Raw genomic sequence first — 23815 nt, 5'->3', positions numbered from 1 at the left:
GTACTATATACATGAATAGTGACGTATGCATAAATATTAACCATTTTGGGTAAACCGTCACTATATACAAAAGGGAACCTGCAGTTCCTTAAACTCATGGATGAGCAATTAAATGAGATGCCTAAGTTTCTCAAAATATGGACAATTATGTAAGGACTTGAAGTCCCAAAATATGTACAGAAAATTGTAAAAATGTCCATACCATGAGAATATGTGATTTTGGCCCGAAGTTCAAAATCTAAGGGGATTGAATGTCCATACCATGAGAATATGTGATTTTGGCCTGAAGTTCAAAATCTAACAGTGTTGAGAACCTAAAGTTCCAACAATTAAATGGACAACCCTTGAGGTATTATTGCAAATTGTGGTACACCACATATTTCTTTGGCATAAGAGAATGATGAATTTAATAAAGTTCGATTTTGTTATAATCGACACCTCAAGGAAGAAATATATTTTGTGAATCCGGTTGTTAAGAATACACCGTGAAATGGATAATATCAATATAAACCTCAAATGATGAATTGAGGCTCCCCACATATTTTGTTATATCTGGGCCGGAAGCCCATGGATCCAAATATATGAGAGATCCTGAACTTGAAGTTGTGGGTATATAGTAGTTAATGCTCTTCACTACTATATTGTGATATTAGCGTGGCTTTTACTCAATCCATATTTCATGTCCATTTGAAAAGGGCGAATAAATTCTGAGTTTGTGTTTAGCCCGGGCCAAAAGTTACGGGCTCACATGCATTGAAATATGAAATTTGGGAGAGTCGATGTGGTTATTTGAACCTATAAGGCACAAGGTTCCAAACCGTCATTTTGAAAAGACGTAAAAACCACAGGTACAAGTTTAAGAATGTGCGCAATTATTATAACAGGAAAGGAGCATATAACAGATAGATTTTTTCCACCTGCAATGAAGGTGCAGGCCCTGTAAAATCTATAAAATTACATTATGTTCTGGAAGCCTCTGAAGGAAGAGGACGACGCCTCTTAAGCTTAGCCATGAGCCTCTCGTGGTCTCCCAAAATTCTTTTATTTGAGACCTGCAGCATGTCTAGCCTTCTCAGTGTATCAACGGAGTACGAACTCACCAGTTTCAACAAGGCATTATTCTCTCCTTTAAGTTTCTCAACCTCCTGTTGAGACTCATGAAGCATTCTTTGAAGAGACGAATTTTCAGTTGTTAGCTTTCTGAACCTCGTTTGCTCTAGCACGCAAACGATCAGCCATGTTAGAAACAGAAGCAGCACTCTGAATGCTAGAAGCCATTGAGTCATCAATAGCCTCTTCCTCAGACCTCCCTGTCAACAACATTTCATCCATTGGAGTAATGAAATTCCTAGCTACTATGACAGCAGTAGCATCATTCATCATCACAGAATCATTAACTGTGAGATGACGATTTTGGGATACAAAGGATGGACGCCAAACTTTGGCGTCATTGGTTGTTGTGGGAGCATCATTTAAATTGAAATAATTTGGGCAGGAAGAAGAGGAAGCCATTTTAAGAAGGTTTCGAAGAAAGTCTTACAAAAACTAAAGTTTCAGAAAATGAAGGAAGTTGAGTTGAAACGCAGTTGCTCCAATCAAGTTTTGCAAAGGCAATATCTATAGACGAAAATGTGGCAACATTTCCAGGATCCCAATATCTTCTCGAATCCCCATATTATCTTTTTCTTTCCCAGAGTCCAAAACTTCACGTGGCCTCTAATAATGCCTGTCGGCACTTTCGGCATTTTCAAGTATTATTTTCGTCAAAGCCGATCTTGCTTTACGGATTTCACGGAGCTACTTTTTCAAAAGTATCCCGAGAATCTCGCAATTTTCCTATGGTTAATTTGAAATTCACCGGTTCTACCTATTCATTGTATTTGTGTATAAATGTGTTACTAACGAAATTTTCTTTGCAGAAGACATCCAGTTTTCTCCATACCTAGTGATGCGATATCTACTTGTTTTTCTTATCAGTAAGCACTCAATATGCCCGAGAAGCAAGACTATCTCTGATCATCCATTCAGGAAGCGAGACTATCCCTGATCACGTTTCCGCTGCATTAGGGAACTGTGAAGGCGACCTTATGCTCTAATCTCCTGAGGTCCTTCTAGACTAGGAGAAATGAGAGCTTGTTGTCTGCTCCCACCAGCTTCCTTCCTTGATTGCTTACCTTACCTTGCAATCAATATCACAATTTTTGTATCTTTTCTTTCTTTTTATAACTCTCTGTTCATAAGGGATTTTATTTCTTTAGAATGAACATCCGAAGAAAGAATCCATGAAGTGATCCTAACTCTGAGGGTTATTTGTTTTGACAGAGGCAAAAGAATTGTGATTTTGCTCTTGCAGGATATAACTAGATCATCAAGCGCTACATTATATTTACTGGGCCGATATGAGCTTGAATGATACTTGAGAAAAGTTTCTCCCACCTAAGGATGTAAGCAATACTTGTGTTATTTTATGCTTATATACTTATTTGATATTTTATCTTGAAAGGTAACCAAATGGGGAGATAAGTCCGTTCCAAAAGAATGGCTTGTATGTATCCATGAATTATTAATGCAAATTTTACAGATTGCAAGTTGGATACATTGATAATACACTGCACAGATTAAAGTCCCATAAGAACAAAATATGGGTATAGCAGTGATCAATATGATGCACGCTTGTTGCGTAGCAAATGATGTGGATTGAAGTCCCGAAAGGACAATCCTTTGACATGTCAATATTGATATTGTGCACGCCTAATGCGTAGCAAATTGTATGGGTTAAAGTCCCAGAAATTAATTGACATGTATGTATTAATCTGTGGCATGCCTGCAGCATGACAAATATATGGGTTCTAAATGTTCCAACTCCCTAAATGGAGATTATCCACGCCCTACTATAAAATAACGCTCCATTGGAGGTTATAATCCACATTCTCACATAATAAAAGCCCCCTGCAGTGGCTTGGGTACCCAAAAGCAAAGAAATGCTTATAATTGATGTATGCGCATGCACATGAGAATGGTGGGATCATGAATTGATGAATGACAAATTTTGATTTTGGAGTAGCTACTCAAATCATCAATGGGCTGTGTTGATTGGAACCACGTTCAATTATTAAATGTCGACAATATCATTGGCCAAAATGGAATGAGGTAATTCCATTATAGATAAGAATGAACGTGAAAGAACAAACCCACAATACGAACCCCAAAATTTGTTAATACTGAAAGTTATACTTGGGTGTTCGGAATAAAAGGGAATATACCTACTTTGTATGACACAATGTTTTTGGCATAAACAAGGAATGTTGGGTTTTCTCCATATTTATAGATTCAATTGTGCCCCCTTTATTGCACATTTACGGAGACCAACATGTTATCTTTAAGGGTTATTAAATGCACGGAGCATATTGCCAGAAGCGATTCCCTAAAGATGTATAAATAGCTAGGTTAAAGCTATATAATGTGTCATAAAGTTTAATCCCTTTAAACAAAATCCTTGAAAGGATTGAAATTGCATGAAGCAAGTCCCTGAATGACATGTGCCTGAAGCACAAAATCTGTACTCAATGTTAATGTACATAAATTGCCTCAGTGAGTATATTGATTATAATGTGTTTGCAACACATTAAAGCTTCTGAAGAGTTCAAGAAATATTTGTCTCGACTTAAAGATCGAGCATTATGCCAACAAGATTCTTGCTTATACTAAGAAAGTATTGAAGCATTTTTATGAGGATTATCCGTTGGACACTTTAAGGATTTTCCGGAAGTATATTGGACCGGACATCATATTTTCCAGATAGAGCTCAACTCCATCACCATCATTTTGGGATGATGTGAGGTATATTTGATGCTATCTCCGCATAACACCATGTACGGGCATATTCTTTTCAAGTGAACTTACAAATAGCCCAAGTTTTGTTGGAAACGCGGACTCTGAAAATTTCTATGATTTACATAGAGATAGCTCACTGGAAATATATTTACTTACTCAACTACGAGAATTGTTAATGGCTACATCCTCCACTCACTCCGAAAGATTCTCACTCCAAAAGATAGTCATGAAGACATCAGGGGGAGATATTAATCAGGGGGAGCATCCAGAAGTATGCTATACAGATTGTTGTACTCTTCTTTCTTCCTTCCATCAGTTTTCTACCTCACTAGGTTTTCTCCAAGCAAGGTTTTAATGAGACAACCAATCTAGGGACATGTGGTCTCCAAGGGGGAGTGTTGTAAAGAAGAATGGGTGAAGCCCACATGCTCTAACATTCAAGTTCAACACAAAATCAAACCACACACCCACCAAATCAAACCACACACCCATCAAACCAAACCACACACCTACCAAACCAAATCACACACCCACCAAACCAAGCCATTTGCTTTGCCTATAAATAGGCATTATATTTGCTTGTAATGTAAGATGAAATGAGAGAAGATGAAGAGAAGGAAGAAAGAGGGTGAGTGTGTGAAGAGAAAGAGAGCAAAGAGAAATTCTCCTAGAGAGAAAATTCAGTGAGCATACATATAGTAAATACTAAAGTTGTAGCCCTATTATGTTATGAATGAAAGGTTACTACTGCTACTCTCCGAGGACGTAGGCATAGCCGAACCTCGTTAAATACTGTGTCTCATCTACTTTACGTGCAGCTCAATATTCGCACATATCCCAGTTCATATTATAACAGATAACTTTTTCTTGCGTTTTATATATATGGATTTTTGCTGGGATAATCTTTTCAAGTGGACTTAATGCTACATGTATTTGCTATTATGACTTCATTATACTTCCATCAGGTTTCCTATTTTATGTAGCTTCTCTTATGTCAGACTATTGCAATATGCAGTATCACTATCTTCTGCTTCAATCTGATTGTAGCGTTCATAAAAAACTTGTGCTCCTATCTTGCTTATTTTGAATCCATATGTCTCATTTGTCTCCTGGATGTAGTCTCAGACTAAATCTTGATAAAGTTGGAGTCATAAAGGAGGTTTAGATGATCATCATTAAACAATTGCTCCTCAGCTAATGTTGCTCCTTTGTATTTTTTTAATATCTTGCTTGGTAGGAATATTTGTATTTACAACCTCTAATAGACTAAGCAGTTCATCACGAGAAATAATTATATTATGTCGTGCTTTTTCTGGATAAATATTTTCTTTAAACCACTCAGGAGGTATACTCGTGAAATCTAATTTTACATGCTTCCATAGGGATATAAAAACTTATTACTTCTTTTAGTTTTAAAGAAAATGAAGACAAGTGATTACTACTTTCAACATAAAGCTTACTTAAATAACCATACTCTGTTAAGAATATGGGAGTAATTGAGATGGTTTTCTAGTTATGCTCTAGATGTAGTTCTCCATATTCTACCATGTTGATACTAGCTAAATAGATAGTATAATGAGAACAACTTTTGGTATTAAATTTTATTCCTGGATATGAATTATTTTTCAAATTAAAAAGAAAAATGCTTGAATATATAATTGAAGAGTTGTGTTTTACTTATATTCTAATATAATCATATGACTTCTAATGTCTTTTGGTAAAAACTCATACCTTTCTCTAGCTAAGGTTTGAAAATATGGATTTTTAGTTTTTTGTTCAACTGAAAATTCTTTAATTAATATATATATATATATATATTATCAAAGAGAAACTTCATTAGATAAACTTCAACGGTACAATCAAAGACATCAACAAGACATCTAAAGTACCAATCCCAAAAGAGCAACAAACTCACATGCTAAAGGCAGAACTAACGCAAACAAAAACCTCACTAAAACTACTAACGAAAACAACAACCTTGCCAAAGAACCATTTGGTTATTTGCAGCAACCTCTATCAAAGATGATGTAGAATCAAATTTAGAGAACATGAGCAGCGTAAGGGAGAGTGTTTTGGGAGAAAGATTTGTATTAGAACATATACTAAAAGTGATGGAGAACTTCAATCTAAGCATGGCTCAAAAGAAATCACTACAAAGGGCCTTTTATTCAAAATGCCCTAGTAGATTTATTCACTAACAAAAAAAGGAAAAGACGAGAAGATAGGAGGGGGAGGAGGGGCAGTGATGCTTCTTCCTTCTTCCCCCTATGGAGTTTTCCTTTAGGACTCAAAGAGGGAGGGAGCGGCTAAGGTTTCTAAAATTCTTTATTGTGGTCAAGTAAGTTGGGCTCATTAGCCTATGCTTTGATAAGCTTTTCATGCCATTTTCTCATGCTTTCATTATTAGTTCTAAAGTTCCAAAAAATTTCTAAAAGAACTTTTTGTTTTTTCCAATAATGATGCTTGAGTACAATATTTTAAAACGGGATTTCTAATTTCATGCACTAGAATTCCATTATAATAATACGTATTTACTATTGGTCTTGTTTGACTACTTATGCTTAATGGGATACCCCCCCTGTGATGGTGTACCATTATTCTTGCTTCCAGAATATGAAAGTCCAAAATACTGCATACCTATTAATGGATAATACGATATAAGATGTGTTCTAAAGTATTATCCTTAACTTTAATATGCTCAAAAATGATCTAAATCCATTTCCTGTAATAGAATCTACAAAATTAACCCATATGTTGGCTGCTTGTTTGTTAATAGTAATTTTATTATAATGAGAAACAATATTTTGGCAATATATTCTCATAGTAAACACTTCATTATGTAAAAACATTGAAAATGTTTCAAGAGAGTTTATAACTCCTAAAATTTCTAAGTTTGTAGCTGGAAGTCTAGCCTGTATATCACTAAATTTTCCAGAGGCATATCTACAAACTTGTTCTTCAGATTTTGGTTCTTCTTTATGTTTCTTCTAATATAAAATTCATGCCCATCATATTGATGATGCATCTGTCTCAGCTATTTTATAATTATTGTCTAATGGTAATGCTAAAGGCTTAAACTGAGTTATATCTTGTTTAATATTTTGAACTAATTTAAGATCTTCACTATTAAAATATTTTTGGCATGTTTTACTATGCAATGCTGTTGTTTTACTTCCTAAATCAGGGACGAAACTTCTAGCATAATTTAATAACCCTAAAAATGCTTGTAACTATTTCTTATCTTCTAATTTATCTAGAAATTCTAAATTCTAACACTTTCTAAGCTCTGTGTTTCTTGTAATTGTATGGTTCCTCACTTAATATACATACCTAAAAATTATGTGTCTTTTTTTTCAAGCTCTACTTTATTTCTACTTATGACTATACCATTTTTAATAAATTCCTGAAGAATTTTTTTTGGAGTAAAATGGATTTCATTCATAATCCAATAGGGTCATACATAGGATAGCATGACAACAACGGCCTTGTTAAAACCTTCCTATGAAGACCACTCGGGAAAAACCCCAGGAAAAGAAAGAGTACCACATATGCTATGGACTAACAGGAAAGTCCAATCTAGAACCACCAAACCATTACAAATAACCAAAACAAAACTATCATACTACTAGAAGACCAACACAAGGGACCCCGCATGAGAGCACACAAACATATCCCAAACTGTCAAAGAAAGCCTTCTATGAGAACAATCATAGTACTTTGTCTAGCGCAAGAATTGACCGGCACACAAAAAACAGCAAAAGCCGTGCTAGATCTATAACACCAAGACCCTAATTTTATTATTCATTTAAAACATTTAATTTATTTAATCATGAAATTACAATTTTGCCCTCGGGGACAAGGTTATTTTGGACATTTTTAATCTGGTAGGATTTTGGGAAAATGAATGGCACCATGACGTAGATCACGTCGATTTGAGTTCGTAGACATATAGTGGGCTTAAATCAGAGTTGTAACGAAAAGGTTATGATCAACATAATTGCAATGGTACAACCGTAAATATTTCGAAGTTGGGTTTTTAAAAAATCTGATCTCTCTCTCTCTCTCTCTCTCTCTCTCTCTCTCTCTCTTCTCTCTTGCTTGACTGAACCCCTCATAACAAACCGGCTCTCTTGCTTGACTGAACCCCTCATAACAAACCGGCCACGTTTTGGCCAGCCACCAACGCATCCAACCGCCACCGGCCACAAAGCCGGTACCAAAACGTTCAGCCAGCCGTCCCCTACCCGACCCACCCCACCTCCAAAGAAGCCCGTTGCTCTAGCTGTAGGAAAACGCAGAAAAACTGCTGGTTTTGACCCAAAACTTCCGGCGTTCTTTCCGACGATTCCGGCCACCATTTTTGTCGATCTAGGTATGATTTCTCATGCTTTCAACATGCTCTAGCTAATGGTTGGGTTGATTAGGATCAATTTTGGAGTTTTGAAATTCAATTTACAATCCAAAGTTTTGCTGGTTTTCAGCTCGAGATTCTGGCAAGTTCCAATCACTTTTTAGCCATGGTCCAAGAACAAAAGTTGCTCCACTCATTGTCTTTCTCATGTAGGCATAGGTATTGTTGGGTGTTTCGAGAATTTTTCTAAATTTTCTCAAGACACCCACATGTTGCCGGAGCATGCGGCGAGGCATGGGCCATGTTTGGGTGGCCTATTTGGTCCTAAAATGATCCCCATGTTGTCCCAAGCACGACGGTATTCTTGGATTTGAATTTGGTTATCGTTTGGCTGTCGATTAGATTTACTCATATTAGGCCTTGTCCATGTTCAATATGTTCGGACCGTTGGATTGACTCCATTTCCAAATATGTTGATCTAAGTACCTCTAGGATCATGTTGGAATTCGCGGATTGTGAATCAGAGTCTGGAATGCTCCGATTCAATAACTTAAAGTTTGCGTAAAACGATAATCGTCCAATCGAGCGATCGCGAGTGATCCGACCTCTCGATCTGGACCAAACTTCTCGAACGTGTTCAGTAAATTCTATTGAACCCATAGGAACTTTCATATTGAAAATCGGAGGTCGTGTGCCCCGTGGGCCCGGTTGACCAAATTTGGAAAGTTTGACCACTCGGTTGACCGAGCGTCTTCCGAGGCTATTCCACCACTCAAAACACGTAGTTGGACCTTAGGAACTCCTCATTCGACATTCACACACTTTGAACCCCGGAAAAACTAGGAATTTATTTTAAAGTCTCATTCGAAGTATTTTATTTTCATCTAGTCCTCGTATTCTGAAATAGGTACTCTAGCCCAGAATACCCAGTAAGCGGAACCTTCTCAAGGTCAAGCAATGTTCGATTATCTATGAGTGGACATTGTTTTTAAACAATAATCATTATTTTCAAGGATGGAAAAATATGCATAATGGTTTCTTGATTATTAAGTTATTATTTCTTTTAAGTGTCGAATATAATGTTGTTATGAAAGTAATTGAAGTATATTCGAATATTTGCGAATTGTGATTACTTTAAATGGGTATGTGCTAATTTTGAGAATGATTATTTATACTTGGATATGTGTTGAGTGCATGGGGTTGTTGGGAAGAGTTTATGAAATGTGGATTGGGTTGTGGTTTGAGTCAGTATTGAGTGCTACAAGCACTACCCTACGTACCTCCCCGGATTTGGAATACTTGGAATTTTGAGATACTTGGATTGGGAACCCGGGCACCCTTGACAGGGTGTTTCATTGACCCTTAGCAGGGTTAGTCTGCTAGCATAGGACTTGTCACAGGAGTATGAGTATTGAGGATTCTGCTGTACGTGTTGGTGACCCCAGTCCCCCGATTGGACGGCTCGTTCCCTAGCCACATGGTCAATTGAGGATTTTTCCATGTGGACTAGTCAAACAATCCCCCAGTTAAATTGTTTCCCTAGTACAAGTTTGGTAGTGGTCATACTTACATATATAGAGATATATTATATTATATATGTGTGTGTGAATATATATATATATATATGTTGGTTTTGGATGCATGTTTTCTGCATATGTTGTTTTCAAATATAACGAAACTTTATTTTTGTCCACTCACACGTTTTCTGTTTTGCGCCCTCCAGGCAGTAGATAGTCTTGAACCGAGCGGCCGTACCAAGTTGTGAACTTCCGAGCCCGAGCTTGTGTAGGGCAAACTTCTACTTATTCGTATTCAGTTGAACTTCATTTTTGTTTGTAACTAAATTTCGTAGATATGATCTATTATCGCCCATGTTAGGATTGATTGTAAGGCCGGAGGCTTATTATGTAAATTGCATGTTATTATCTTGTGCATGTTGGTAGTTGAGTTATAAATGTCTTTGACATGTTTAAAATTTTTGGGAAGTCTGTTTTTCAGGGGAGACTCTGCCGAAATTTCGGAAGAAAGTCTCGTCCCTTTTTCGTAAGTGGGCTCGGCATCAGTATAATGTCGGATAAACCACAGGATTCGTCGCGGATTCCGAAGAATTTGGGGCGGATCCTGTCGAGATCACTATATCACTAGGAAGAAGAAGACAAGCCACCCAATGCACCTCTAGAGTCCAACCGCCACAATCCACGAAACACTAGTTTTTTTTTTTCGCTTGGCTCTCCTTGCATACGAGAGACCAACCCTAGCACTGAACTTGGGAATGTAATTCCTGCTAGATTATTTCTAACTGTTTTCTATGTCATTTTTATATTTACTATGAACAAGGATATCATCTACATATACACTAAATTATCATATTTCTTAAAAATTTGATCCATCTTTCTTTGAAAGATCAATTATGCATTTTTCAATCCAAATGACATAACAAGCCATTCAAAATGTTCTTCTCAACAAGTAAATGTTTTCCATTCAATTGATTCTTTAGCTAGTCACCACACACAGCTAAGACCACCCAGCTCTCCCAGTGAAAGAAAACTCCATCCATTTTAGCTATTGTCGTATCTTTATTAAGATCTCATTGAACTAGCTAAGGTATCGAAGGCCTTTGACCGACACCCCCTCAGGTATGGTCTATTTACTCCTATTTATTTTCTAGGGATCGAGGAAGAGAGAGAAGGAAGACCGAAGATCGAGGAATCAACCCGCGAATATTCCACATGCGAAATTTTGCTCAAACCTTGAATCAAAGGAATATGTTTCCTCCTATTCATCATTCAACTGAAGCCTTCCAAACAACCATCGTTGGAAGCAAACACACAAGAAGCAAGAGAGTCGTGACGGCTCAATCCATGATGGATCCGAGCCTCCACGATGCCGTGGCATCGCGGCAGCCACCACTTTCAAATGCTCCCGTGTACACCTCTGCCAAAACCCTAGGCAGTATGCATTTGGGCTCCAAACATTTCTCTCTTCCTAATCCACAAAGTAAAGCAAACCTCAATCTTGGTTAACTCAAAGAGTGAACAACCAAAACAACTTGGTTGGACAGCTCCTCAACTAGATTGACTTGGTCCAAGACCTTGGCCTTGGATAGCAAGGCGAAGAGAAATGATGAAAGAACGCACCTGCGTGCAGTTTGAGAGGTACCATGCAGGTTGAGCAAGAGCAAGCAGGCAAAGAGAAGGACAAGGAGTACACTTTCATCCGGGTCGATCTGTAAGCATGTAGTTCGAGAAGTACCATGCAGGTCGATGGCATGTCGTAAAATTTGTTCCATACCTTGCCATCTTGGTTGATCAACAGCTTCAAGGAGTTGGCTTTCGTCTTCACCAAGGAGAACACTTTCTACCGACCGATCAAGAAACAAGCCGACCATCTATTCAACCTGTGCGAGAAGCATGACGAGTCCCTCTGAGATTACATCAACAAGTTCAAGGAAGAGAAAGCCAACATTGTGGGATGCGATGACCGAATCGCATCCTTTGCCTTTAAGAATGGTCTACCAGCTGAGCATAGACCTATATTGCGAATTGACTATATCTCATAGCTCGATTCTGGTAGAGGCCTTGCGACCGTGGAACGCTACACGCTCTAGGACAACAATCGAATCGCAGCAAAGAACTCTGCTAAGCAAGCTGACCAATCACCCAATGAGGCAGGTCAGAGAGGTGATAAGTCGAGCAGTAGGAACTATGGAGGAAAGCGTAAGGCATCATCCTAAGGTACGCACCAACAAATAACGGCTATACGAAGTTCACTATCCTGATACATCAAATCTTGGCCCAAGTGAAAGACAAGCCCTGGCTTAGGAGACCACCACCTTTGAAGGGAAATCCTGACAAGAGGAGTACCAACAAGTACTACGCCTTCCATGGAACACATGGGCATGACACAGCCAACTACCTATCTTGGAAGATGCACCTTGAAGAACTTGTAAGAGAAGGCCACTGCACGGAATTCCTGGCGATGAAGGCCATCTAGCATATCGAAGATCACGATGCCGCTAAAGAGCCTCCACATAAGGTCATAAGGATTAACACGATCTTAGCTAACTCTAAGGAATCTGAGCTAAACAGCAAGGAAAAGAAGAGGGAGATTAAACAAGCCACTGTTATTTCCCAAGTCTTAACCAACTACACAGCAATTGAATACAATCTCGTGATCAGATTCCAGAAGAAAGATTTGGTTGAGCTTGATCTACCACACAATGATGCCCTCGTCATAAGCATCCAAATCGGGCAAGCCATGATCAAACGAATTCATGTAGATGAGGGCATCGCAGCCAATATCCTATAACTTTTAATGGTCCAACAGATGGGTATGGAGGTCCAGATCAACAAATCAGCCAGGTCACTGACCGGCTTCAACAAAGCAACCATGATCACTGTGGGTACTGTAGATCTCGATGTCTACTCCCCATCAATAATCAACATTCAGATGTTCATGATCATCGATGAAGTCTTTCCTTACAATGACATCCTTAGCATACCATAGATTGGTAAGATCAACGCCATCACTTCCTCCAAGCACCATAAAATCCACTACCAAATCCCTGGGGGCGTTGTCGGCCAGGTCAACAGGAATCAAGCGATGGCCAGGAAATGCTCAGCTCAAGGGCTGAAGAAAAGCAAGCAAGCGCAATTCGTTCGTGTAAATCAAGTAGATCTGAAGGGAGTAGAACAAGTATGGGAGGAAGCAGATCATGTTCTTGACAGTCGAGTAGACCAAAATGGAAAAGGAATAGTCATTCCCTAATAGTAATTAAAGAGTCAAGAATGCTGTAAACATTGCACCAATATGGGTAGCTCCACCAGCAAAGAAGTAGTGAGAGTAGAAATAAAGAAGAACCCGAATGCCAAAAGACACAGCTGCCATGAAAGACCCAGTCCGCCAACAAACTATAAAAAGAGCAGAATAGTTGTTAGTGACAACCAAAAGTAAAACATTGTAGTTAACAACATACAGCCGAATGTTCATTAAGGTTGAGATCATTGAGGCCTCTTTACAATGTCTCCACTAAGGCCTCTTTTGACTTCTTCCCGAGGGATTATCTTTGGCACTCCAGTTTACGCTTCTGACTTGAAAGTGAAACAGTGTGGGATCTGTCTAGTGTATGCTCAAGATGCTGAGAAATTTAATGTCTTGTCAATCTATAGGGAAGGAAAAGTTGAAGAAAATGGTAAAACTAAGAGACGTCGTGTTGAGTCTGAAGCAAGTGACAGTCAGTCGCATGCACCGACAGCCACTCAAATCCGGGTTGGGATGATGTGCAATCTAGATGCAGAGGTGGGGTTTTGTAAAGATAGTGTGGTGCCCCAAGAAGCCTCGAAAACCAGTCTATCGAAAAATGCTTTCCACTTCCTCCGTTCAGAAACAAACACTTCACCTTTGTTCTGTAGGAGTTGTGGGAGCATAGATTTTCGTCTCCAATCAGGGCACGCCACGTGGAAAAGAAGATTATCTCTTAAATTAATTAATTAAACCAGTTTATCTGGCTAATTAATTAATTGAGATAAATATCTTAATTAATATGATATTATCTTTATTTAAAGAGATAATATCATTAATTCAGATATTATCCTAATAAAGAGAAGATAATATCATTTAATTCAGATATTATCTTCTTAAGAGATAATATCATTAATTCGGATATTATCAAGTCCGACTCGATCCCTACGAAACCCTAGCTCCGAGGCTCCTATAAATAGACAACCTCATTCATCATTCAAGGTACTTCAAAAAACCTACTCCTAATACCCGAGAAAAATACCCAAAGCTCTTTCTCCCTCTCCACTCTCCATATTTTCTCCACACGGCTCCGGCCACCACACACGGCTCCGGCCGCCCGGTTCACACCATACATACAACTCCGTACCCTTTGCTTAGCTATTGTTTTCCTATAAACACTCGAACTGACTTAGGCATCGGAGGGCCTTTGGCCAACACCCCCCGGGTGTGGTCTATTTATTCCAATCTTTTTTACAGGAATCGAGGAAGAGAGAGAAGGAAGATCAAAGATTGAAGGATCTAGAAGTGAATATTCTCCCGCGAAATTATTTGCACAAACAAGAGCAAGTCAGAAAGATTGAGACATCGAATCATCTGATTGAAGGTGCAAAAAGATGCACATTTGCATCACTCAAAAGGTGCAAGAGTCGCATATTTGCATCACTCTCAAATTTTCGTGTAGTGGTTTGCATTTATTTATTTCTAATGTTAAAAGAGATTTCGAATATCCTCTCCCACATTACATTAACTGAAAAAACTTGACTTAAAAGACATAATGTTATAGGGGCTGTTAAAATAAGTTATTTTCTTGATTTCAAAACCATTCACTGTCTGCAGCCAGATTTGATCACTATCTATCTCTACTGGCTCAGAAGAAGAAACAGAACCAAAGATGTGCCAATCACTTGGAAACAGATTATCAATCTCTAATAAATAAGCATTTATTAAAAAATAAAAAATTAAAAAAAAAGGTAGATTTGACAATCAAAAGTTAATTACCTCAAACAGAAAGAAAACGTAACAAATGGAGTGCCAAGATCCACCCCATAAATATATATATATATACAAGGTTAAGAGAGAGAAATAAATGGTAAGTTTAAATTTTTGATGCTTCAATTGGTCTCCTCCCCTGCTGGTAGTAGTCGAAAAATATGCGATCATAATTTTTCACCTTCTTGTACAATTTTGGCGTTGACTCATTGACCAGGCTTTCAAAGGGTTCAGTCTCTTTATCTAATTCAGGCAAGCAGAAAGCAGCCAAAGAAATCCTCTCCTTGTCTGGATTTGTCAATACCCTGTGTACAGGGCTCTTGAATATTCCATTGCTCAATATCTGTGTATCACAAGGAAACCAACAATCAAGCTTCTGTAAGCCAAACCAACTGCATTAGATTGTTAAAATTCGCTCAAAGGGTCTCATTCAAATCATTAAAAGGCATATTTGATGAGTTGGTTTTAGTCCTAACAACAATGACATACAAAAGGGAACATTTTTATTTTTATTTTTTATACAAATGATATTGGGGAGGGGCTCTATATCAGACACACTATAAAGCTGTCATGAGGGTTCGAACCTGAAACCACTAGTTTGCAAGTCCAATGTCCTTTTTCACTCGGCTAGAGCCCGTTGGCCAAAAGGGTACAATTTCAATTACTCACCAAATTTCAATTAAGCTTTACTACTCTTCTTCAGGCCTTGCTTTAAAAGTTACTTAAAACCAATAATTGAACAGGTTGAGAGAGAACACTTGATTTACCTCTGCCAGATCACCGACATTAATGAGAAGCGCCTCAGGAACAATGGGAGCTCTAAACCACTGATCATCTTTAAGAAACTGAAGGCCTTCGACTTGTTTGTCTTGCAAGAGAAGGGTGATTATTGTTCCATCTGCATGTGGTTTGAGACCTAGGACAACATCAGGCCTTGAACAGGGAGGATATAAGTTAAACCTCACATCCATTTTCCCTTTTTCTCCATACTGCTCCCAAAAGCAATTATCATCCAAATTCAATGACCTCGCCATGGCCACAAGGACAGTTTTTGTTACCACTTGTAACTTCCTCGAATATTGTTCTAAGGTTCCCCTGCAATAATAATAATAATAAGGATTATCTACTATAAAGATCCCTGAATTTGGCCCCCTGTTGCAATTGGGTCCTCGAACTTTTTTTTGGGGCAATTAGGTCATCCAACTCTCTCATCCGTTCCAATTGAGTCCTTCCAATTTGACTGTTAATTTGAAGGCTAAAACCGTCCATTTTAATTAAAATATTTTAAATTTTAAAAATTAAAGAAAAAAGTAAAGAAAGTGAAAATAATAATTAAATTAAAATAATAAATAAACTTAAAAATAAAAAATAAAAATCCAAATCCCTCTCTCTCGCAACCCATTCCCCCCCTCAAAACCCAGATCCCAACCCAACCTGCAACCCACCCCCCATCTTTTACCCCTTTCGTTACATGGCTTAAACTCTTTAATAGAGTTATGTCTTGCAGGCTGCTGGCGGTTAACTGAGGATGCAATCCCGAAAGATCTATGTAGCTTAATTTCCTTAGAAGATCTGCTTCTTGGAGGCAATGACTTTTGTAGCCTGCCAAGCCTCGCTGGTCTTTCAAAGCTCAAGGTCTTGTCTTTAAATGCATGCAGAAAACTTCTTGCAATCCCAAATTTACCAACCAATTTGTATGCTCTGAAAGCAAATGGCTGCCCAGAATTGAAAACAATTCCAGATTTTTCATAAATGTGGAATATGAGAGAATTGTATCTAAGTGATTCGTTCAAACTCACTGAGGTTCCAAGCTTGTATCTAAGTGATTCGTTCAAACTCTAGTTGAAGTATCGGGCTCCTATTTCGTTGCCTAGGTTACACCTTCGGAATACCCCAAAAGGGAATTTTGTTCTGTTTGGAACCCTATCCAAGGGGCTGGCTCTAAGATCTGATCTTATTAATCCCCTATTTGATAACAGAAGAGGTATTTGGAAAAATAAAGGAAGAAGAAGATTGAAAAACAGAGAGAATATACTTGAGATTTTCTGTATGATTATTCACTGAATGAATATTACAATGCACAGTTCAGCTTATATACAATTGTAACTAACAGCCATGCTTAACAGACTAACACGTGAATAGCACGTGGGTATTCTAACAATACTAAGCTGATGTGTTCATCTATCATTCCCCCTCAAATCCAGCGGGGTTCCCAAGCCGTAAATTACCACAATGCTTTGTGAAGAGTGGACTGTGTAACCCTTTTGTAAATATGTCTGCAACCTGTTCATCTGTTGGAATATACTGCATGGAGAGATCTCTTCTTTGTACTCTTTCTCTAACAAAATGAAAGTCTATATCAAGATGTTTGATCCGTGAGTGATACACAGGATTAGAACTCAATGCTAGAGCAGAAAGGTTGTCACAATGTATAGTAGGAGGCTGAGGTAGAAACACTTTCAAATCAAGCAAAACTTGTCTGATCCATGCCAAGTCTGCTGCTGTATGAGCTAATGCTCTGTATTCTGCTTCGGTTGAACTCCTGGAGACTGAGTTCTGTTTCTTAGATTGCCAAGAAATAGGATTATGGCCTAAGAAAGCCACAAAACCAGTGATAGATCGTCTAGTGCTTATATCTGCTGCCCAATCTGCATCACTGTAAGCATTAAGTTCCCAAGCACCACTAGTAAAGGTAAGGCCATGATCCAAGGTACCTTGAAGATAGCGTAAAATCCTCTTAACTAACTGAAAATGTAACTCTGAAGGAGTTGTCATAAATTGACATACTGTGTTAACAGCATAAGAGATTTCAGGTCTGGTAAAAGTTAGATATTGTAATGCACCAACAATGCTTCTGTAGATTGTAGGATCATTCAAAGCATCACCATCACTCTTTAACAATTGACCATGTGGTTTACAAGGGGTTGGACAAGATCGGCATGAACTCAGACCAGCCTTAGCAAGCAAATCTTTGGCATATTTAGCCTGGTTAACAAAAATATCTCCAGCTGTATTATAAGAAATCTGTAATCCTAAGAAATATTTCAACTTCCCCATATCTTTCATATCAAAAGCTGAGCTTAATTCATCAACAACTTCTTGCACCAAAGCCACCTTTGAACCAGTCAATATTATATCATCCACGTATAAGAGAAGGATCACAATATCTGAACCTAGATGCTTCACAAATAAGCTAGGATCAGAGTGAGATGATACAAAACCAATGGCTGGAAGATAACCTGTGAATTTGGCATTCCAAGCCCTTGGAGCTTGCTTAAGACCATAAAGAGACTTTCGTAACTTGCAAACATAACTGAGATGTTTTGGATCCTCAAAACCTTGTGGCTGACGCATATAGACCTCTTCCTCAAGATCACCGTGTAAAAACGCGTTCTTAACATCAAGTTGACGAAGTGACCATCGATTCATCGCTGCAATACTTAATATCAACCTTACTGTGGTGTGTCTGACCACAGGGCTAAAAGTTTCACTGAAATCCAGTCCAGGAGCTTGGCTAAAGCCTTGGGCAACTAATCTGGCCTTATATCTAGCCAAAGTACCATCTGAGTTTTTCTTAATTCGATATACCCATCGACAACCAACAATATTTTTATGAACTGGCTTAGGGAGTTTTTCTTAATTCGATATACCCATCGACAACCAACAATATTTTTATGAACTGGCTTAGGAACTAACTCCCAAGTACCCTGAGCATGTAATGCCTCAATTTCGTCCTTCATAGCTTGAATCCAAAGAACAGATTGAGAAGCAACCTTATAAGTGGCTGGTTCAGTAACATCATGTATAACAGGAAGAGTGGTATAATAACACTGATAATCTTCAAACTGCTTAGACTTAACGATACCTGCCTTTGATCTAGTCTGCATAGCATGAGTGTTAAAAAGAGGAGACACAGAACTAGAGACAAAAGGGGAGACAGGCAAGAGAACTTGTAGTTGCTGATCATTAATCACAGATAAGACTGAATCACTGGAAGACAAGGCAGGATTCTCAGTAGATTCTAAAGATGAAATAGAAACATTCTGTGAGCTATGATTTTGTGAAGAAACATGTTGAGGAGATATAGAACCAGATATATCACTAGGATTTAAAGCATGTATACATGGAGGAAGTGAAACACAAACTGGTAAAGGCTGAGGCTTGGAAGAGCATGAAACTGGAACTGAATCTGCTGAGATGGAATGAGACTTAAAAGGAAAAACAGATTCATCATGAATGACATGTCTGGAAACAACAAACCTTGAGGTGGATCTATTGTAACAAATGACCCCTTTATAACCTGGAGAATATCCCATAAAAACACATTGAACTGTTCTTGGCTGAAGCTTATGTTCATTATAAGGTCTGATATATGGGTAAACTGCAGAACCAAAAATCCTAAGAGATTTAATATCAGGAGCCTTGCCATACAAGCTTTGAAAAGGAGACTGATATCTTAAAACTGAACTAGGCATAAGATTGATGAGATAAGCAGCATGAGCAACTGAATGAAACCAGAACTTATTAGGAAGAGCAGAAGCAACAAGTAAAGTAAGAGCAGTTTCGATAATATGGCAATTCTTCCTCTCTGCCAAACCATTTTGCTGAGGGGTGTATGGACAAGAGACTTGATGAATTATCCCTTTTGAATCCAAAAAAGAAGAAAATTGCCTACTAATGAACTCACCACCCCCATCACTTTGAAAATACTGAATAGTAGCCTTAAACTGATTAGTGACAAGAGCATAGAACTTGAGAAACTCTTCAAACACTCCAGATTTATTAAACAGTGGATAAAGCCACAAGTAACTAGTACACTCATCAATGAAACTAACATAGTATCTAAAACCATCTATGGATTTTTGTCGGGAAGGACCCCATACATCACTGTGTATCCTCTGAAATGGAACATTAGACTTAACATGATCCTTAGGAAAAGAAAGCTTGTGCATTTTACCATGTAAACAAGCAGTACATAGTGCTTGAGAGCTATCAACAGAAACAGATAAAGCAGAATCTTGAAGCATTCTTTGCACAACGGTATTTGTTGGATGCCCTAACCTTTGATGCCAGATAGAGACGTTGACATGTTGTCCAAGATATGCAACTGGAGCTGAAGAAATAGAAGAAACACCTCGAGATCTTTGAGAAGTAGAAAGAGGGATGGGATATAAACCTTGATTACTCTTGCCTTGAAGAAGAATTGCCTTGGTTATCTTGTCCTGTATATAAAAGCCAGAGACGTCAAATGTGATAAAACAATTATTGTCTTTACACAATTGATGGACGGATAATAGATTTGCTTTGAGCTTAGGAACATGCAAAACAGACGGAAGATGTAGTGAAGTAGATTGGGCACAAGAAATAGTAGCAGTGCCAAGATTCTGAATAGTCAAACCTGCCCCATTGCCAACAGTAACATTCTCATCAACATTACAAGGAGTCACATGATCCAATTAAGAGGAATTGCCAACCATATGATGAGAAGCACCACTATCTGTAATCCAGACGTGCTCAGGAGAGAAAGAAGTCTGAACAGTCATAGCATTCAGAGAAGAATGAGGTGCTTGGCCCTGAAATGAGTAGTTTGACCTGTGGAAACAATCAAGTGCGCCATGCCCACGTTTGCCACAGATTTGGCATTCAACAACACTAGGAGTAGAAGAGGAGGAATTGGCATTGGCATGACGGTAATAGCAATTAGCAGCTGTTTGTCCACGCTTGCTGCAAATTTGACACTCAGGCACCACATGAGATCGATAGGAATTAGAACCTCCATGAAAACCAGAAGTACTACCGCCCCGAAACTGAGAAGAGACATGGCGACCACCATTAAACCTTCCACGACCAGAGGTTTGTACAAAAAAACCTCGAGAACCAGAGGCACGAGAAAAAGAATTTTGCTGACCACCAAAAGACTGAACATGTGGTAAAGGCTGAGAAGGTGTACGTAAAATACCCTGTCCTGAAGACACAGAGGAACCTTGAGCACAAGATGAATTAATCGCATATAACGCAGTATGATGAACAATACGAGCCTCAGCAGTTTGTTCTGCAGCGAGAAGCTGTGCTCTGAAATCCTTGAGAGACAAAGGAGTATCTCGTGCAATCAAGACAGTCTTGATTATGTCATATTCGGGAGGTAAGCCATTCAAAGCAGTAATAATGAAATCATCATCAGAAATCTTGATACCAGCAGCATTCAGTTGATCTCGAAAATGTTTGAGACGAAGCAAGAATCGCTCTATGGAATCCCCACCTTTCTGTGCAGTTTGCAACTCAGTTTTGAGATGGTTAATCCGAGCGCGAGAAACTGAAGCATAGCGATTAGAGAGGTTGATCCAAGCATAGCGAGCTGTTTTGCATCCAATGACGTATTCAAGCGCCTCGTCAGACAGAGAAGCAATGAGTAAACTCAAAAGGGCCTTATCAGTACGAATCCACTCCTTATAAGCAGTGGTAAGCTCAGAAGTTTCGCCTTCCTCATCAACAATGGCGAATTGAGGAGGTGGAATCGAAGAACCATCGAAATGCCCAAAAAGCTCGTAGCCTTGAAGCACAGATTCAATCTGATAGCTCCACTTCAAGAAGTTATCATCAGTAAGACGAATTGTAAGGAGACCAAGAAGACTCTCAATTTTGAGAAAAGAAGAAGCCATGAAGAAATTAGGGTTTTAGAAAATGTGGATTCGAAGAAATCTGAGAAATCTGAGAAATCGGAGAAAGCGGAGAAATTAGGAATTGCAGAGAGAGAAGAACAAGAAAGATGAAGGAAGCGAAGAGAGAGAAGCGGAATAGCATATCTGGATCACCACCATGGGCCCTGATACCATGATAACAGAAGAGGTATTTGGAAAAATAAAGGAAGAAGAAGACTGAAAAACAGAGAGAATATACTTGAGATTTCTTGTATCTCATTCACTGAATGAATATTACAATGCACAGTTCAGCTTATATACAATTGTAACTAACAGCCATGCTTAACAGACTAACACGTGAATAGCACGTGGGTATTCTAACAATACTAAGCTGATGTGTTCATCTATCACTATTGTGCATCTGTAAATAAAGCCAAGTAAATCCTATGTGGTTTCTACCAATCACAAACTGTTTGATATGGATTTGTATTGTAAACTTGTGAAGATGGAGGTGGGGTTGTTAGGGTTGATGATGGATGAAGAAGGTGGAGTTGGGGTGAATGATGGATGAAGAATCCGAATTGATGCTTTTACCCTCTCACTTTAACAGGTAAACTGACAGAGTTGGACGGTATGACCCAATTGGAACTATTTATCGAGTTAACTGATGTAATTGCCTCAAAAAAAAAAAAAAAAGTTCACGGACCCAATTGTAGCTGGGGGCAAAGTTTATGAACGTCTACAGTAGATAACCCTAATAATAATAATAATAATAATATATATACATGTTGAACTATGACTGAGAGATCATGATATGCTGGTTACTTCAGTTCAGTGTGAAGGAAGATACATTTATAGCAAGATAACACAAGTTACCTCAAAGATTGGGGATTTTGAGGCCACAATTTGAGCTTTCGAGCCTCTTGTGGATACACAGAAAGGTATAGCCGGTCAGTCCAATCAAGTGTTTGTTGTTGAGAAATAACCTTATCGTTCCCATATCCTTGAATATCGTTGACTTCTCTCAAGTATTTCTGCTTCTCTTCCAATGGAAGTGCGAAAAATTGTTTTGTCATTTCGCGGACCTCGTCTAGGAATTCAGGTGTCATGCCATGGTTTATTACCTGGAACACAGAGTCAAAGCAGCAGCCTCAAACATGTTTTACATATGAATTCAGGTGGATTATTCAAAAGTTTGCTAATTCATGTACCAAGTTTTCTCAAGTAAACAAAATTAAATTGGGTATTTGAATTCAGACCTGAAAGCAACCCCATGTGGTAAGAGCTGTTCGAAAATTCTCAAGTTGTTGAGTGGTTGAGGAAGGTGTGAGGAGTAGGTCAAGATCAATTACTGGAATATCCTTCAACTGGACAGAAGAAGCATCTGGGGCTCCAACTTTATGGATATAATTCTCAGGCACTTGTTGTTCCCCTTTGGCGAGCAGGAGCAGCTCTTGGACAGTTTTGGATCCTAACTGTATCTTGGGCTTAGCAATAGTGGAAGCAGATTCAGCCATGTCTGTCTATGTCGTTGGTTGGTTTGGTTGGTTGGTTTCTCTCTAGCCTCGCCCCCAAAAAAAAGAGCTTCTGTAATTTCAGCTGCAAATGAAAATGATATCTCTTCTGTTTCAAGGAAAGCCCATGACGAGAGCAACTTGGACGTTTCTGCAATTTCAAGGGGAGAGATATTAAAAAAAATAAAGTCTATCTATCCTATTGAATTATATGAAGCTTGCTTATATGTTATATTTTTACCTTTCCTAATATTCAGTGTGTGCATTGTCCTCCACTATAATTATGCAGGTCTAGAAAAGTATCTCACGTTTGTCTATTATTTAGAAAAAACAAAAACAAAACAACAAAAGAAGAAGAAAGAACAGAGCATTCTCTTGTAAACAAAAAAAAACAAAAAAACAAAAAAAAACAAAAAAAACAAAAAAAAAACAAAAAAAAAGCTAAAGAGCATCTCCAATGGGTAGGCAAAATATTGTCTACTTCAAAGTCTATACTGGATCCACATATTTTTATTATTTATAAAATACAAGTTTCTTTTGTTTTTTGTGGTTGGTGAAATGAGGTAAATGTAAAAGATAAAAATAAATAATATAATATGCATTGTCTAGTTCCATTGAAGTGATCTTTTTTTTTTCAATAGGCAGCTGAATAGGCAACATGCCACATCAGTCTATATAGTACACTTTTGTCTATCCTTAAGATATGTTAGACTATGGATAGAAGTAAATAGTCCATATCAGATGTTTGGTATCATCTTGTATTATTTAATTAACTTACTATTTTATGCGGATTGGGCTTTTAATACTTTTCTTACCTGACTAACTAATACAATTCACACACCTTGATTTAGATAATACACACTTAATTATACGCCTAGGGAAAAAGAACATGCTTTCTACTAGAAAAATCAGACAGATTATTCTCTTCACTCTTCTCCGAGTATCCATCTCTCACTCTCTCTCTGTTT

General features: G+C 38.2%; 2 protein-coding genes across 2 annotated transcripts in view; both read right to left on the bottom strand.

The window, feature by feature from the left end:
• LOC117623855 (codeine O-demethylase-like) overlaps positions 1–23029 on the bottom strand; it is a 33917-nt gene extending 10888 nt beyond the window's left edge. Inside the window, exon 1 of the mRNA XM_034354859.1 lies at positions 22889–23029. The gene's annotated coding sequence lies outside the window, so the exon portion shown is untranslated. The remainder of the gene's footprint in view (positions 1–22888) is intronic.
• LOC117623856 (protein SRG1-like) lies at positions 14660–22898 on the bottom strand. The gene is made up of 4 exons (XM_034354861.1): positions 22593–22898; positions 22210–22457; positions 15463–15790; positions 14660–15038 (listed from the first exon to the last, which is right to left on the bottom strand). The coding sequence occupies exons 1-4, from the start codon at positions 22848–22850 to the stop codon at positions 14802–14804; spliced, it is 1071 nt and encodes a 356-aa protein (XP_034210752.1). The 5' UTR covers positions 22851–22898; the 3' UTR covers positions 14660–14801.
• Positions 23030–23815: the final 786 nt, after the last annotated feature.

Source organism: Prunus dulcis, chromosome 4, assembly GCF_902201215.1.
Source record: "Prunus dulcis chromosome 4, ALMONDv2, whole genome shotgun sequence".
Taxonomy (NCBI): Eukaryota; Viridiplantae; Streptophyta; class Magnoliopsida; order Rosales; family Rosaceae; genus Prunus; species Prunus dulcis.
This window is presented reverse-complemented; position numbering and strand designations above follow the sequence as displayed.